Raw genomic sequence first — 14,114 nt, 5'->3', positions numbered from 1 at the left:
GATGAGATAAGAATACGATTTAAGTAAGCGTAAGAAAATTAAAAGATCTTAATTATCTGTATACGTACTTTTAATGTACCTAGGTACCTACCGAACCTTATTATAAATTGTGTATCTGAGCTAATAGAATTTCTTCATTCATCATACGTAATCTAGTGGTCTTAATAAAGCTCTAGGTACAGTAAACAAAAGAAATAAAAGTACTTATCAATTTCCTGAAAACAGTTTCAAGGATGCTATATTTATTTCAATTCTTTATTTTGTACAGCATTAGTACTTTTAAAATGAGTAGTTTGGATTCGAAACCCTTATCAATACCCAAATAACCCTTATCATTCATCAGTAGATTTAAATATTAAAGTAGGGGTGGAACCATAATTTTACTGACTGTACACATATACTTTCCACTGTTCACACATCACTATGTTATTTAGCGAGTTTTCTCTGTTAATGGATTGCTCACGATCCTCCATGTCCAATCACAAAGAGAGTTCGAGATCTTCAGAATGTTATTGTATTGCTAATTTTAATAATGCATTGTGATCAATTGGTCATGATTTTATGATCGAGATGACGTAAACAAATGATTAGGTAGTAACTACTGATATTGTAGACTGATTAGGTATCTCTCTCAAAACAGGGCTGTTATTATTATAGGTTCCTAATGTGCCATTGGATGTCTAGATTGTCTAGGTAAGTACTAGGGCATGCAATACCGTAATACCGGTATTCGTAATACCGGTATTAGGGACAAAAATCACGCTTTTTTCAATACCGGTATTGAAAGTTAATACCGGTATTGAAGTAATACCGGAATCGGACTTTTTTAGGCTATAATAAAGCGATTAAAATATAGTATTCCTATGTACTGTGAAAGCGCACTTGTTTCCAACCGTTTGATGCAGTTTTCGGCCGTTTGATATCTACTCTTGTCCATGCGTAAACGGGCACTGGATGTAAAATAATAATTTATTGTAAAATTTAAACTCTAATACTCAATTCTCGTAAAAATCTATTACAAAATACAGAATTTCATTGCTTTTTCTCGTTTTATTTTAACCTATACGACTTTAATCACAATATATGCCATTAATTACAAGGAAATCTAATACCGGTATTAATACCGGGATCCCGGTATTGAGTTGCAATACCGGAACTCAATACCGGTATTGAAAATAGTTCCGGTATTGCATGCCCTAGTAAGTACATATATACCGTATAATATTATAGAAGGAAATCATTGTGTATTTTCATATCTAAATGAGGAAAGCCGAGGACAGCAGTGGAAGGCCTTTGTGGAACGAGGTAAAAGATGAAAATTTCCACGGGAAAAACCCGTTTTCGATTTAATACGCCATCAAGTTGTCGCCTAAAAATTAATTCAGTTGCAAAAAAAATCATCCTGCCTATTCTATTTTAAAGCTTAGTATTACATAGTAAAAAGCTGCTAAATACTTTATAAATACTTAAATATCACTTCACTATAGCTGCCAACCTATTATATAGTTTTTGACCCATTTTTATAATTTCTTGAACCCTAAATCAGATGAGACCTTATCCCTTATGCCACCACGACTCTAGTTTAATAAATTATTAATTACTCTTAATAGTAATTTAGTATGTAGGTACCTAGCTGAAGTGTTTTAACATTGTAACTGAAAGGTTACTGAAGATTGCTACACAGTATTACAGAGTTATCATATTATCAGCTATAAGTTGTAAATCATTATTATCATTTACACCTACAAGAATCTTATCGTACTGCCTATCATATAGTAGTAAATCAGATACAGACAATGAAGAGCTGTCTACAATTGACATAATCTTAGAAGAATTTGACCAAAGATCATGAATCGATATTATTTCACAAAAATAGCTAAATAATGTTACGTCCTACGTGATATTTGGTTCTTTTCTATGTTCGTGGTTCAGGTTCAGGATTATGCATATGACCGGTGTAGTCATCATTTCCACGGGATTTGAAATAAGGTACTTTATAATTATGTGAATAAGTATAGGAGTATAGCTACAAAACAAACTTCAGTACCAGACTACCAGTTATCAGCAAACAATGATGAAACAAAATTGCAGGGCGCCACGTTTTCGTCACATAGTGCATGTCGAAACATCCTTATAGGTAGGTATAGCTAATAAAGGATGGCTATGGTGTAATTAACCAACTCTTCACAGTGCTGATATCTGCAGCTCTTTTGCAACTTTAATAGAACTGTTATAAATAAAACTAGGTCTTAGGCAAGCTGTATGGTGAAAATGGTAATATTATATTGACATGTGTATTAGCTATTACAGTTTACCTATTATATTGGAAATAATGAAATTTACCATTAGCATTACATTTTATTTAATGATGGTACAGCCATAAAACATATTATGAGCTTAATCGGGCCTCAAGTAAATAAATTGATTAGTGAATAAATTAACTTTATTACGCTTTTTTAATTAGGTATACGTAAGTTAGTATACAAGACGAAGCTAGCAGCTACCTAAATTGATTATTAAATTCAGTGTTGATTTTTCTTTCAATGATGATCTTTAAATTTTGGCTACAATAATGAGTGAATAAGCAAGTGCTGTTAAAATCTAATAAATCTGCATATGTGTTTAATAAGAAACAATATCTTCAGAAGCCTTTACAATTTTTGGAGTTGACTTGAAAGAGTTGAATGCCCCGCAAATATCTGGTTTGATGAGCTGTTGGCCTCAGCCGGCTACCTGCTCGTAATCACCTTAATTGGTGCTCAACTCACCACGTTTCCACTTTTTGCTCGCAAACCACCCGAAAAGGTCCATCCAGATAGTTCCACGGGAAGCCATTCGAAACAAATCTGGGTAAGTACCTACATTTATAAAGGAATAGACGATTTTAACTGATTCTTGATTAAATTGTAAAGTAAATAAACTAAAACAACCTACGTTTTTGAATTTTAATCGCAGTCATAGCTTTTCCACTTTGGTCTTATGGTGGAAACCGTAGGAATACTAGGATAAAATTTTGCTTATAAGTATCACTCGAAGATACAGAAGTGGTGAAAGAAATAGGTCCAGTAGTAGTATTATGACTACTACTAAATATCCAGAGTTAGTCGTTACATGCATAATTAAGAAACAACCTAAATCGTTTATTAATTTATTATTATTTTGTAACAACGCTGCTGCAACAAAAGTTAAAATATTATTTAAGTATTTTTAATTGCGAAACACAAAATTCAATAACTCATATACAGAGCAGACATAGAACCATAGAATAACGACATAGAACGTATGCTCACATTATCTCGTTGGCCAACTGAACCACATATTTAATTACCTGTCGTTTGTTACGTCACACAAGTACCCAATAATAATGCCTACCAATATTATAATATCGCTATGTAATTGGTCAATTCGATGAAATTCAAGCTGCAGTTGCGTTCGTGGACGTGCGAGGACCGAGGCTGTTGGGAAATCATGGTCTCAAATTATATTGGACACTCTGGAATGTATGTATTCTGTGGTTAAAGTTATTGTATAGTTTGTTAAGGCAACATGTGCACCCAACCAACTAGCGTTAGAGTTTAAAAAAAACTGCCAAGGCTATTTCCGAAGATTTAATCTCCCGCTAGTAAGTAGGTATTTCTGCTAATGTATGGAATAGCTGTTTTTTTTTTCACGTTTACCTACGGTCAAAAGGGGAACTTCACTTTTGATTACAAAATTCAACCCTGTATATTATTTGCTCAGACACATTCATCGGTTCAAAGGCATATTTTACATACTTAACTTGGCATGATCATAATGGATAACTAAACATTAATTCATAATTCTTCACATGTCCATAGCGAATTGCTGTTTGAACAATCCTATTTTCAGTTTGCCAAACGACCACGATTAACAATAAAATAAAACACTTATTGTTGAGGTTTAATATACATATTCATTGTATTGTTAGTTAGTATGCATATTTGTGGAAAATAAATAAATGTCTATCTATTAATCTTGCTATTTATTTACTTTACTTTACTCCAGGTAAACTAAACTTAGACTATTTGTCAACTTGGTACGTGATAAAAGATACTTAGTTATTGTAGTCATTCCTCACTGCAACACAACTAACAAATTAACAATAGAATAGGAAGAACTAGACATAGATGGTGTATGGAATGGCACATACAGGCAGTATAGTTGAGTATAGTACTTATATGAGGATAATAACAAGCCATTGACATTGATAGAATTTCTCAGAACATAACATACTTACTTACAAAAAGATAGCCAATACTGAAATCGCTAAGGATGACCAAAAATGGATTCACAACATTATGAATAGCAGCTCATGAGACGAATACAGTGCATGTTTCCGTCGACGTGATTGTAATCGGGACCTATAATGTGATTTTGTGACGTGTATAGTTCGGTTTGGTACCTTACCAACACACCTGAAGAGGATATAGGCAAGTACCTAATTAACAGGAAAACCAAAAGAAGAAGACGGAAGTTCTTCGAAGGATGCGGTAGTCTGTAGGTATACACAATTACACATACAATACAGGGTGATTCACTGCGAGACTTAATAAGCAGAACAGAAGTCACAAACTTTGTAGACTTAAGTGATTCTCACGAGCCCGCGAGCTTCTGTAATTCAACAAAATTTGTCTATTCATAATCGCAAATAAGTATAGAACTTGAAAATTCTGTATAAAAAATTGGAAATCCCAACATAGCATAAAAGGTAATAGGTGCCATTACCTATGCTATGGTATTAAATCATTCTGTACATTTAACTTAAATGTACAGAGTTCACACCCACAAGGCACCTACAGTAAGTTCTTGTTCTTTTAAAATATCAGGCAAAAAACCTTAACAATCGGCAATTTTGGCAGAATGATGAACCAACCAACAGTAGTAGGTATTTAAAAAAATCTAAATATCAAATGTGAGGGAGAGCTGGATCACAAGTTACAATTTAAAATACAAAAAAAATGTATTTCGTTAAATATGTAATAGCAAGTAGACATCAATTTATAAACGTGATTATGGGGTCATTTGTTTTTTTTTCAATAAAGTTAGTAAGTACATATATTTATTTAAAATTTTGCATTAATTTTTTCTATCAAACCGTTTCCATTTTTTATTATATTGAATAGAATAAACAACAAATATAAGCTTTTTAAAGCCTCACAGGCTCACAGATTATTCACTTTATAAGGAAGTTGTATATATATAAATAGGATCCTTTAAAGGTCAACTAAAAATTTTATCATTCGACAAAAGTTAAAAATAACTCGGTAGTATTTAGTAGGTACTGTATGTAAATTGATATTCTAAATAAAGATCGCAAAGATGCAAGTTTTTTGGAACACTTTTTTCATTCAGTGAATTATTGAGGATACAGTTTTCCTCTTATGTGTCACAGTGTACCTACATTTACAAAGACAGTATTTGATCAGCTGCAGCTCTTTATGACTGCTGCAAAGTGCGTATTTATATTTATTTATTTAATCACCACAGTCCACAGACGGACCCTAGACCAGCTCCGTTTTCTGTTCGTAGTCACCCTGGAAGGTAATGAAAATCGATCCAGCCGTTTTCTCGTCAAATTCATCCATGCAATAGGTATACTTACATACTAGTAAAAATATTTCATTTGTGTCCATATTATAATAGTAACAAACTTTCACGTGTATCATATAATATTGTAGGTTAAAAAAATATTGTAGGATTAAGTATGTGGGCTTCCCTACCAACCTGAAAATGGGGCACCCTGTATAAATAGCATTTACTTATATGTAGCATAGGAAAATATTATATCGATTACACCTAACGATAAAATTAAGTGATATTACCTACATTAATTAAGTAAATCGTTACTCAGTGCATTATAGTTGAAGGTTAATTTGTTTATAATTGTACTACCATAAGTGATATTATTGGTTTTCCTATTATTTAAATTAAATTCAGATGCTAGATGTATAAAATAACACTATAATATGGCACATGTAGATAGAAGTGGTAAATTGGTTTAGTATTAGTATGCATTTTTAATAAAGTAAGATTACAAATTATTTATAGTTTCCCTACAGGTGCAATGCAAGGGGATGTAGCCCAGATTCCTACTTCCGCCACGCACGGTGTGCACGTGCTGCTCCTACACCTGACCAGACCCTGGAGGGATACTGACAAAAAACGAACGAACGAAAGCTGTGGGTCTAGTACATGTTTGATAGTTTGACGAAAACTAAAAAGTTTATGTTTTCACGCATACTAAGTGGCGCCTCTAATGGAAACTATCATGAAACTTTTTACAGATAATGTATGCAGATGACAGGAGAAAACGTTAACTTTTTTCGTTTTCATAAATAGCAAAACCCGTACAAGAGGAGCTGACGTTCAATCGGACAAGACAGAGTCGTGGCTCGCGCAGCAGCGGCATGGCATCGGCATCGGCAGCGCTTCGAAGTTTAGTTTTTCGTAATTTAGAGTAAACCCCCGGGCTCTTTAATCGTCTTGTCACACTGCCCATGCTCGCACTTTTTCATTGCTCGTGAGTGTATTTATAATATGTAATGTGTACTATGGCTGCCATGGCTGCTTGCCATGGGTTCAGTATGTGGGATCCAGCACAGCACTTGGTACAAGAAAGTAGATGGATAGGTCAGATAAATGCCGTTGTCTTTATCATACGAAATCATAAACATACAAGCAAGGTTGCGGAATAGCAGATTACTGGGTCATTACCTAATGTAAGTACTACCTATCTACAGTTGAATAACCGTTCTGATTCATGCGATAATTGCAAAAAAAAACACATATCATTTACATGCTTAATTTAATACAACAAGGTCAAGTTTATTTTGTAATAAAACGTAAACGTAGGTTTGTATTTCATATAGCCGTAGCTACAATGTCATTCAAAAATCTTCCCTTATTGTGTGAATCAATAAGTAATATTTGCTACAGATTTCACCAGATAATTTATTTGGATTTGCACGCCTATTGTACCTCGCTTTGTTTATTTGTAACTTTATTAAGTACAAACATATTTATTTTAAAATTGAATGCCACTTTGATAATTCATTAAGGTAACGTACCTATAGACCTACCGTACCAAACGAAACAATAATTAAGAAACATTTTAAAAGGCACACGTGTCTCTTTTGCTAAGAATCCGCCTTGACACACATATTTTAACACAATAATATGAGTACTATATCGAATAAGTAAGTACTTACGTAGGTACCTAGATGTGAAAGAATCAAGTGCTTGAACATAAGAGGTTTCGTCAACGATACAGTATTGATAACAATATGGCACGTGATACTGTTAACGTTGACTTAGGGAGAGGCTTAGATATATTTGTATTGTAAGTTACAAACATAATTAATAATAGTACTAGATGAGTACCTACTAGTTAATAATAAACTTATTTTACACGTAACAATTCACATCCTTCCCTTACGGGGTAAAACAATAGAAAACTTGAAAATATTGATTTCGATATTCCATATTTTTAACAAAGAATTCAATCGTTACCATTGTCATTGATAATTTAAGTAAAGATTGAGATGATTATTAAGTAGGTAACTAGGTACTTACTTAAATATTTTATGTATAGATGCTTATACCTAACTTCAAAATCGTATGAGTAGGAGCCATAATTATCTAATCAATATTTCTGCGATCATTTCAGTCAGCCATCGATGTGATAAAAATAAATACTTATTTAGCAAAGTCACTGTATTTTTATGTCTACATATACTATAGGTACATAATATTATTATGTATTGTCCATGGATTGTATTTTATAATAACATATGAGTAAGTACATATTTTTATCATAATTTCGCATATTATCAATAATTATAATTCAAGAAGATTAGTGATTTGTTGGTCAAAATGTATGATTGCTAAAATACTTAGGTAAGTACTTACATAAAAAAAAATAATAATATGCTATATGTGACCACTTTTTGACATAGAAAAAGGCGTGAAACAGGGAGATCCGCTATCTCCAAAGCTATTTACCTGCACGCTCGAAGAGGTATTCAGAAAGCTCGCGGTTTCATGGGAAAACAAAGGTATCGACATCGGTGGCAGAAGATTAACCAATCTTCGCTTCGCCGATGATATCGTGCTGTTTTCCCCGTCGGCATCAACACTCGAACGCATGCTGCAAGATCTCAGCACGGCAAGCCTTCAAGTCGGATTGTCGATGAATCGGTCCAAAACGAAGATCATGTCTAACAGCGTGAAACATAGGGTCACGGTAGACGGTCAGGATATACAATATGTCAACGAGTACATTTACTTAGGCCAGCTAGTCTCATTCGAAAACAGGCAAGACAAGGAGATCGATAGACGCATCGATAACGCCTGGAAGAGCTACTGGTCTATGAAGCAGCTGATGAAGGGCAACCTTCCACTGTCACTCAAGCGCAAACTCGTTGACATGTGTATCTTGCCCGTCCTAACCTACGGCGCACAGACATGGTCACTGACCGAACATCAAAAGACCAGACTGAAGGTCTGCCAAAGAGCGATGGAGCGTAGTATTCTAGGTGTAAAATTGACAGACCGTGTCAGGAACACCGCACTACGCTCCCAAACCCGCATAATCGATGTTGGTGTCGAGACCGCGAAGCTCAAATGGAACTGGGCCGGCCACGTCTGCCGAATGCACCCGGACCGGTGGGCCAAGATAGCGACCGAGTGGGTGCCGGGCGACGGGCGCCGGCGGAGAGGCAGGCCGAGAAGGAGGTGGCGGGACGACCTCGTCAAATATTTGCCGGAATGGGAGGTAGCCGCATTGGATCGGGAGAAGTGGAAAATTAAAGGGGAGGTCTTTGCCCAGCAGTGGGAAAACACATAGACTAATAAAAAAAAAAATGTATATTATGCTTTTAGCATTAAGTCCACCTTTTGTACACTTATATTTCATATTTGTGCAATAAAGTATCAAATAAATAAATAAATAAATTATACATACGATGATACGTATAGCTAAGATTCCTTATTCCTTATTCAACCATGTTAGCCCGCCGGTTAGGTCGGATGATAAAATTTTAGAAACAAAACATTTCCAAAATGAAGAGTTGTGTGACCTCTTGATTAACGGGATATTTTATGCAGGCATTATGAATTCCTAACCAACCTACAGACAGAAACCAGATTAGAATTTCCTGATTTGTCAACTGAAAACTCGGTAGTAAAAGGCTATGGTCGGCATTATAAAATAATTGGTAAATTTTCAGTATTTTGCGAGCCTAATCTCTATTATATAGAGTCTATCTAGCTAGATCGAGTTTGTCACTTGTGTCCAAGTTACCTCAAGTCCAATCTACTTATAGGGCCATATTTCGTGCACATGCTGAGATTGGTACATTTTGTGTACTTACGAATGTGTATAACACACACATACGTAATTACACATTCTTATGTGTATAATCTAAGTAAGTACTTACTTAATTTCTTTGTGATTATGTTCTTAGTCAGTGGCTGTTTTTGTTTATTTATTTGTTGAGTTTATATATATATTTAGCTTCAATCTCTGTACCTAACTACCTACTTATATACATAAATAAATCTGAATGTAAAAACGGAACTCGTTTTTTATTATTATGCCTTTGATAAACAGAGTTAATAAGTACCTACTTTAGTAGGAACAAAACAGGTTTAATGTAATAGGTAGGTAGGACATAGCCAATTTTGATCCACAAATTTTTGCGTGCCACCAACACTTGTTTCCTGCCCTATAATTCCGATGAAACAAGGATAACTTACCTTGGTTAGTATCTAGAAGTATATTCAGCCTAAAAATATGGGTAGGTAGGTATCTCAAATGATACAGTCAAAAAAAGCAAGAAACATAACATGCACTTTCTAAGTTATTGATTATTTAACATAGGTTCAAGTAACTATATACCTACCTAGTTCGAATTTGAAAGGCATTCTCTTAATTAATTCTGTCAATTTTGCTATTTATTTAAATTTATACAATTATTGAGTTGGCTTTTAAAGTAGGTGGAATTAATTATGTTGATAAAATGGGAAAAATCCATGATAGACATATTTTGGTTACTTAGGTAATTTATCAAAAAGTTCCGTCCACAAATTGATATGATTTTATGACTTCCTTTTCATTATTTTTTATATATTTATAAAAAAACCTTCGTGTGTTTCAACTTTTCAGACTGAAAAATGTTTATTATTTTGAGCTAGCTCAAAATAATAAAGGTTATCATCCAAAATTTTACCATGCACAAAATTCTACCTGACATGTGTAGGTATTCGAAACATTTTTCAGTCTGAAAAGTTGAAACACACGAAGGTTTTCTTCAGCGCGCTGCCGCTGTAATTTATTTATTACTTTCAACATTGACACCTACATTATAATTAATTCTGTATCAACACGGAAGGAAGGAAATAAATGCCTTCATAATAAAAACTATATACAAATCTTCTTTAATATTACGAGATTAACATAGGTAAGTAAGTATCCTAATTATCAGAGGAAAACCTTGTCAGAGTCACAGTATAATTTTCTTTGTTGAATTGAATTATAAACTGTATAGAGTAGATTATGATTGTGATCTAACTAATGTAGCTACGGTAGGTACCACTAACAATGCTATGAAGTTCCGGTAGATGGAAGAACAGACTGATCTACTCTGCTAATTGAATGATTGGTGTTGCAGATAGGTACGTAGACTACAGTGTCGCACTAACCAAGGTAATCGTTCGCTGACTTCTAGCTGCCTCTTCAGTGAAGTATAATTAAGAAAATAATTTAGCTAATCACAATGTTAATTATTGATTAGTATTCCCAAGTAATGGTATCTATTTGCGGTGTTGCTTTACAAAATGTAGAGTCTTTTACTTTTTACGCTACTTAAGTACTTAAATTGAATGTCTAACAAAATATATACTTAATGATGCACTCGGAGAAATTTTACTCACTTGGTTTGTCGGATACATCATCATCATCCATGATGGCCAGCTTGCTGGGCCGCTTGTCTTCCGACGGCTTCAACCCCATTTTCACTGCGACAAAAGTGACTAAATTAAAAAGAAAAAAGTCAAGCTTTTCCCGCTCAATTTGTGGAACAAACTTAATTTTGGCACTGGCTGGTAATAAAACTTGGATCACAGATTAAATTTCGGAGTTTTTTTTTCGCGGCAAGTTTTTTCGCGCGTCAGCTCGTCATGCTAGCGGCAACTGAAGCATGGGCCGTTGTTCGTCCGCGAAGGTTACGCACGAGACTGTCGCGGCAGGGCTCACCTGCGTTGTTTTATTGAAGGCACCGCACAGTTGCACGCAACAGGAGTGTTTGTCACTCGACAGACGATCTCCTGCAATCAACGAGATCAGTTGACAACATCAAGGCTCGGAGATTAGCGGCTATCGGCTTTATCGCCATTTTCTGGGCCTGATGACATTTGAAGATTTTTATTCGATACAGTGCATGTGGTGTAAAGTTACCTAATAAGAACCTTTATGTTGCCAGGCAGGCAATAAATATGATTCTATGACGGATACATGTAACTTATAATTCTAGAATATCTAAAAATACCATCAACGGTGTATTTTATACATAAATAACTAATTTAACTTAATTACACTCGGCGTTGACGTCAGCAATCGGCTTTATTTCTCTCCAAACACCATAACAAAAACAAAAAAAACTGGTTTAAAAGTTTTTTGCAGCGACAGAGAATATTGGAAACGTAATTTATTTTTACGACACGAGTGTGTTTTATCAGCAATGACGTAGAGGCTGGCACCTGTATGTACATACCTATGGCTATAAAGTTATTAAATTGTAACAAGGTTCATTAACATTCGATTTAGTTTCGATTCGAGCTAGTTTCTTGGGGATTATAAAAATATACTAATTACATATAGGTAAGTAAGTAGGTACCTACGTAAAATTTCCAATTGACTCATCACTACAAGTACAGAAACTACAAATGCTAGGAGTCTGAAATTTTGTAAGAACCTATGGGAGTTCTTTTAGGACTTAGGTGGTCACTAAGACGGGATTTTGCGGAATTTCAGGGGGGTAAAGAGGGGTGTCAAGGTCCCCCATTATGGCACGTTATTGTGTAGGTAGTTCGGGAGTCGAGTCGTCCACGGGAAAACATTTTAAGGCGAAGCGAAGCTCGCGGGAAACAGCCACTTATATATTTTAGTTTAAAAGATTTCAGTAAATATACCCCGTGTTCTTATGGTGAAAAGCATCGTGAGAAAACCTGCACATCTAGATGTCTATATATAGACATGTATCCTAAGTGCATTGTACTTACTCATTTAACAACGGCGATACGGCTCGCAACCTATCACGTGAGTACAAATTTAATTTACAGCGAAAAGCGGATGGTCCGCTTGCGAGTCACCTACTCTGATCAGCCACTTCTTAGGGGATTACAGTCGTCATCATAATATTATATCTTCTGTGTTTATGTATGACATTGTTAAATTTGAGTATGGTGACCTCATGCCTTCAGAATCGCTAGCCATGTGGTGGACCATTAAAGTCGGTTTCACTACAGCCCGGACGCGTCATAAATAATTCACAGCACGGCCCGTGCAGTGGTCCGGGAAAAGTGAACGACACTTGTCAAATCTGAGCGCGAAGAGGCCACGTGTGCTCGCACCACATTCCTAATCAGGACACGCTGTAGGTACACTTGTAGAGTCGGCACTTGGAAGGGGGGGTCACTTTAGCTTACCAAAAATTAAGTTTCCGAACGAACGAACAAGAATTTTCAATCGGTTACTCAGGTATTATGCTACAGTGCAGACTATTTTGTGCAAATAATGGCCAATGGACAAAGAGAGAGAAACCCGGTCAAGTTTATCTGAGGATATCATTTGTTGAGGACTGTTTAATGCTTTGGAAGTTTTATGTTAGAAGGTTGGAATCTGAGATTGCAATAAACCGGCTGCCATTGTTTATCAATCATACCATCAATTTAAAACAGACAATAAAAATAATCCATGTGTAACCATATGTGATAATATTATGTACGTAGGTAAATTATAGACATGGCCCGTAGGTAGGCCATAGGATTTTCAGGTTATGCCTACGCTAGTCTGAAACGCTTCTAGACTTATGTTCTGACAAGGTTCTGTGTAACTAACTGTGAAACTTTACAATGAAAGTAACAGACAATAATAGTCGTACATATTTGTATACAAGTGTTATTGTGAGGCAGATAGGTTGATACAATGTTTGTCTGTGTCTCGCACGCGTAGTTCACTTTACCTCCCAATATAATAAGTATGTAAGTAGATATACATATAGGTATGTACTGATATCAATTATATTATAATAATGACCTAGGTAGGTAATTGTTTTTCTTTTATTGTTCATGTACTGGGCCTGGATATAAGTACGTACAGGGGTAAGTACATGTAGGTATTATGGAAAACAGTAACACTGCTGCCATCCTATACTATCATAGAATCAAAATATGTAGCTACATTAACAAAAGTAAAGCTTGTGGGCTAAGTAATACATACAAAGTCAATCGCGTGAGCTTACATAAAAAAAAACAATAAAAAACGAAAGCACGGATTTTCGAATTCCTATCACTATTTTACACTTTGAAGACGATCAAAAGCTCGGACGCAAAAGGTAGTATAAAGTACAACGAAGATAGGTAGCTACTTCACTTAGCAGCAATGATTCATGATTCATCATCATCACATAGTAAAAACGTTAACAATTGATGATAGATAAAATGCTATTGACTTTTAGACTTACTCGTGTTGAAAGATATTATGGTTGAGTATTCTATTCTACTTATTGTGAGAGGGGGCGAAGTTCCTGGTGCGTGTCTCTCTCTATGTACCTTTGTACATATCCCCTTAATTTCAGCTCAGCCAGCCTAACTCTCCTAGGTGTTGCAATAGCTGAGATAGGTGTTATATTGGTCCAAGAATAGATATTCTCATTATACCTAGATGGGTAAAATAGGCTAACAGAATATGTTCAAACTATCTCATTTACTATTCAAAGCTTTTATTTTCGGTCGCGCTTAAGTATAGCTTAATACTTAAACGATTTTTATTCTACGGTTGATTATATACTGTAAACCAAACATAAGATTTGAGA

The 14,114-nt window shown here is 35.1% G+C and overlaps 1 protein-coding gene across 1 annotated transcript in view; it reads right to left on the bottom strand.

Moving 5' to 3' along the window:
* The window catches only part of LOC105390116 (putative inorganic phosphate cotransporter), a 31,994-nt gene extending 20,662 nt beyond the window's left edge, over positions 1 to 11,332 (bottom strand). The window contains exon 1 of the mRNA XM_011561358.3: positions 10,954 to 11,332. Coding sequence (XP_011559660.2) covers positions 10,954 to 11,032 — 79 coding nt within the window. The 5' untranslated portion in view covers positions 11,033 to 11,332. The remainder of the gene's footprint in view (positions 1 to 10,953) is intronic.
* Positions 11,333 to 14,114: the final 2,782 nt, after the last annotated feature.

The sequence above is a fragment of the Plutella xylostella genome, chromosome 8 (genome assembly GCF_932276165.1).
Source record: "Plutella xylostella chromosome 8, ilPluXylo3.1, whole genome shotgun sequence".
Lineage (NCBI taxonomy): Eukaryota > Metazoa > Arthropoda > Insecta > Lepidoptera > Plutellidae > Plutella > Plutella xylostella.
This window is presented reverse-complemented; position numbering and strand designations above follow the sequence as displayed.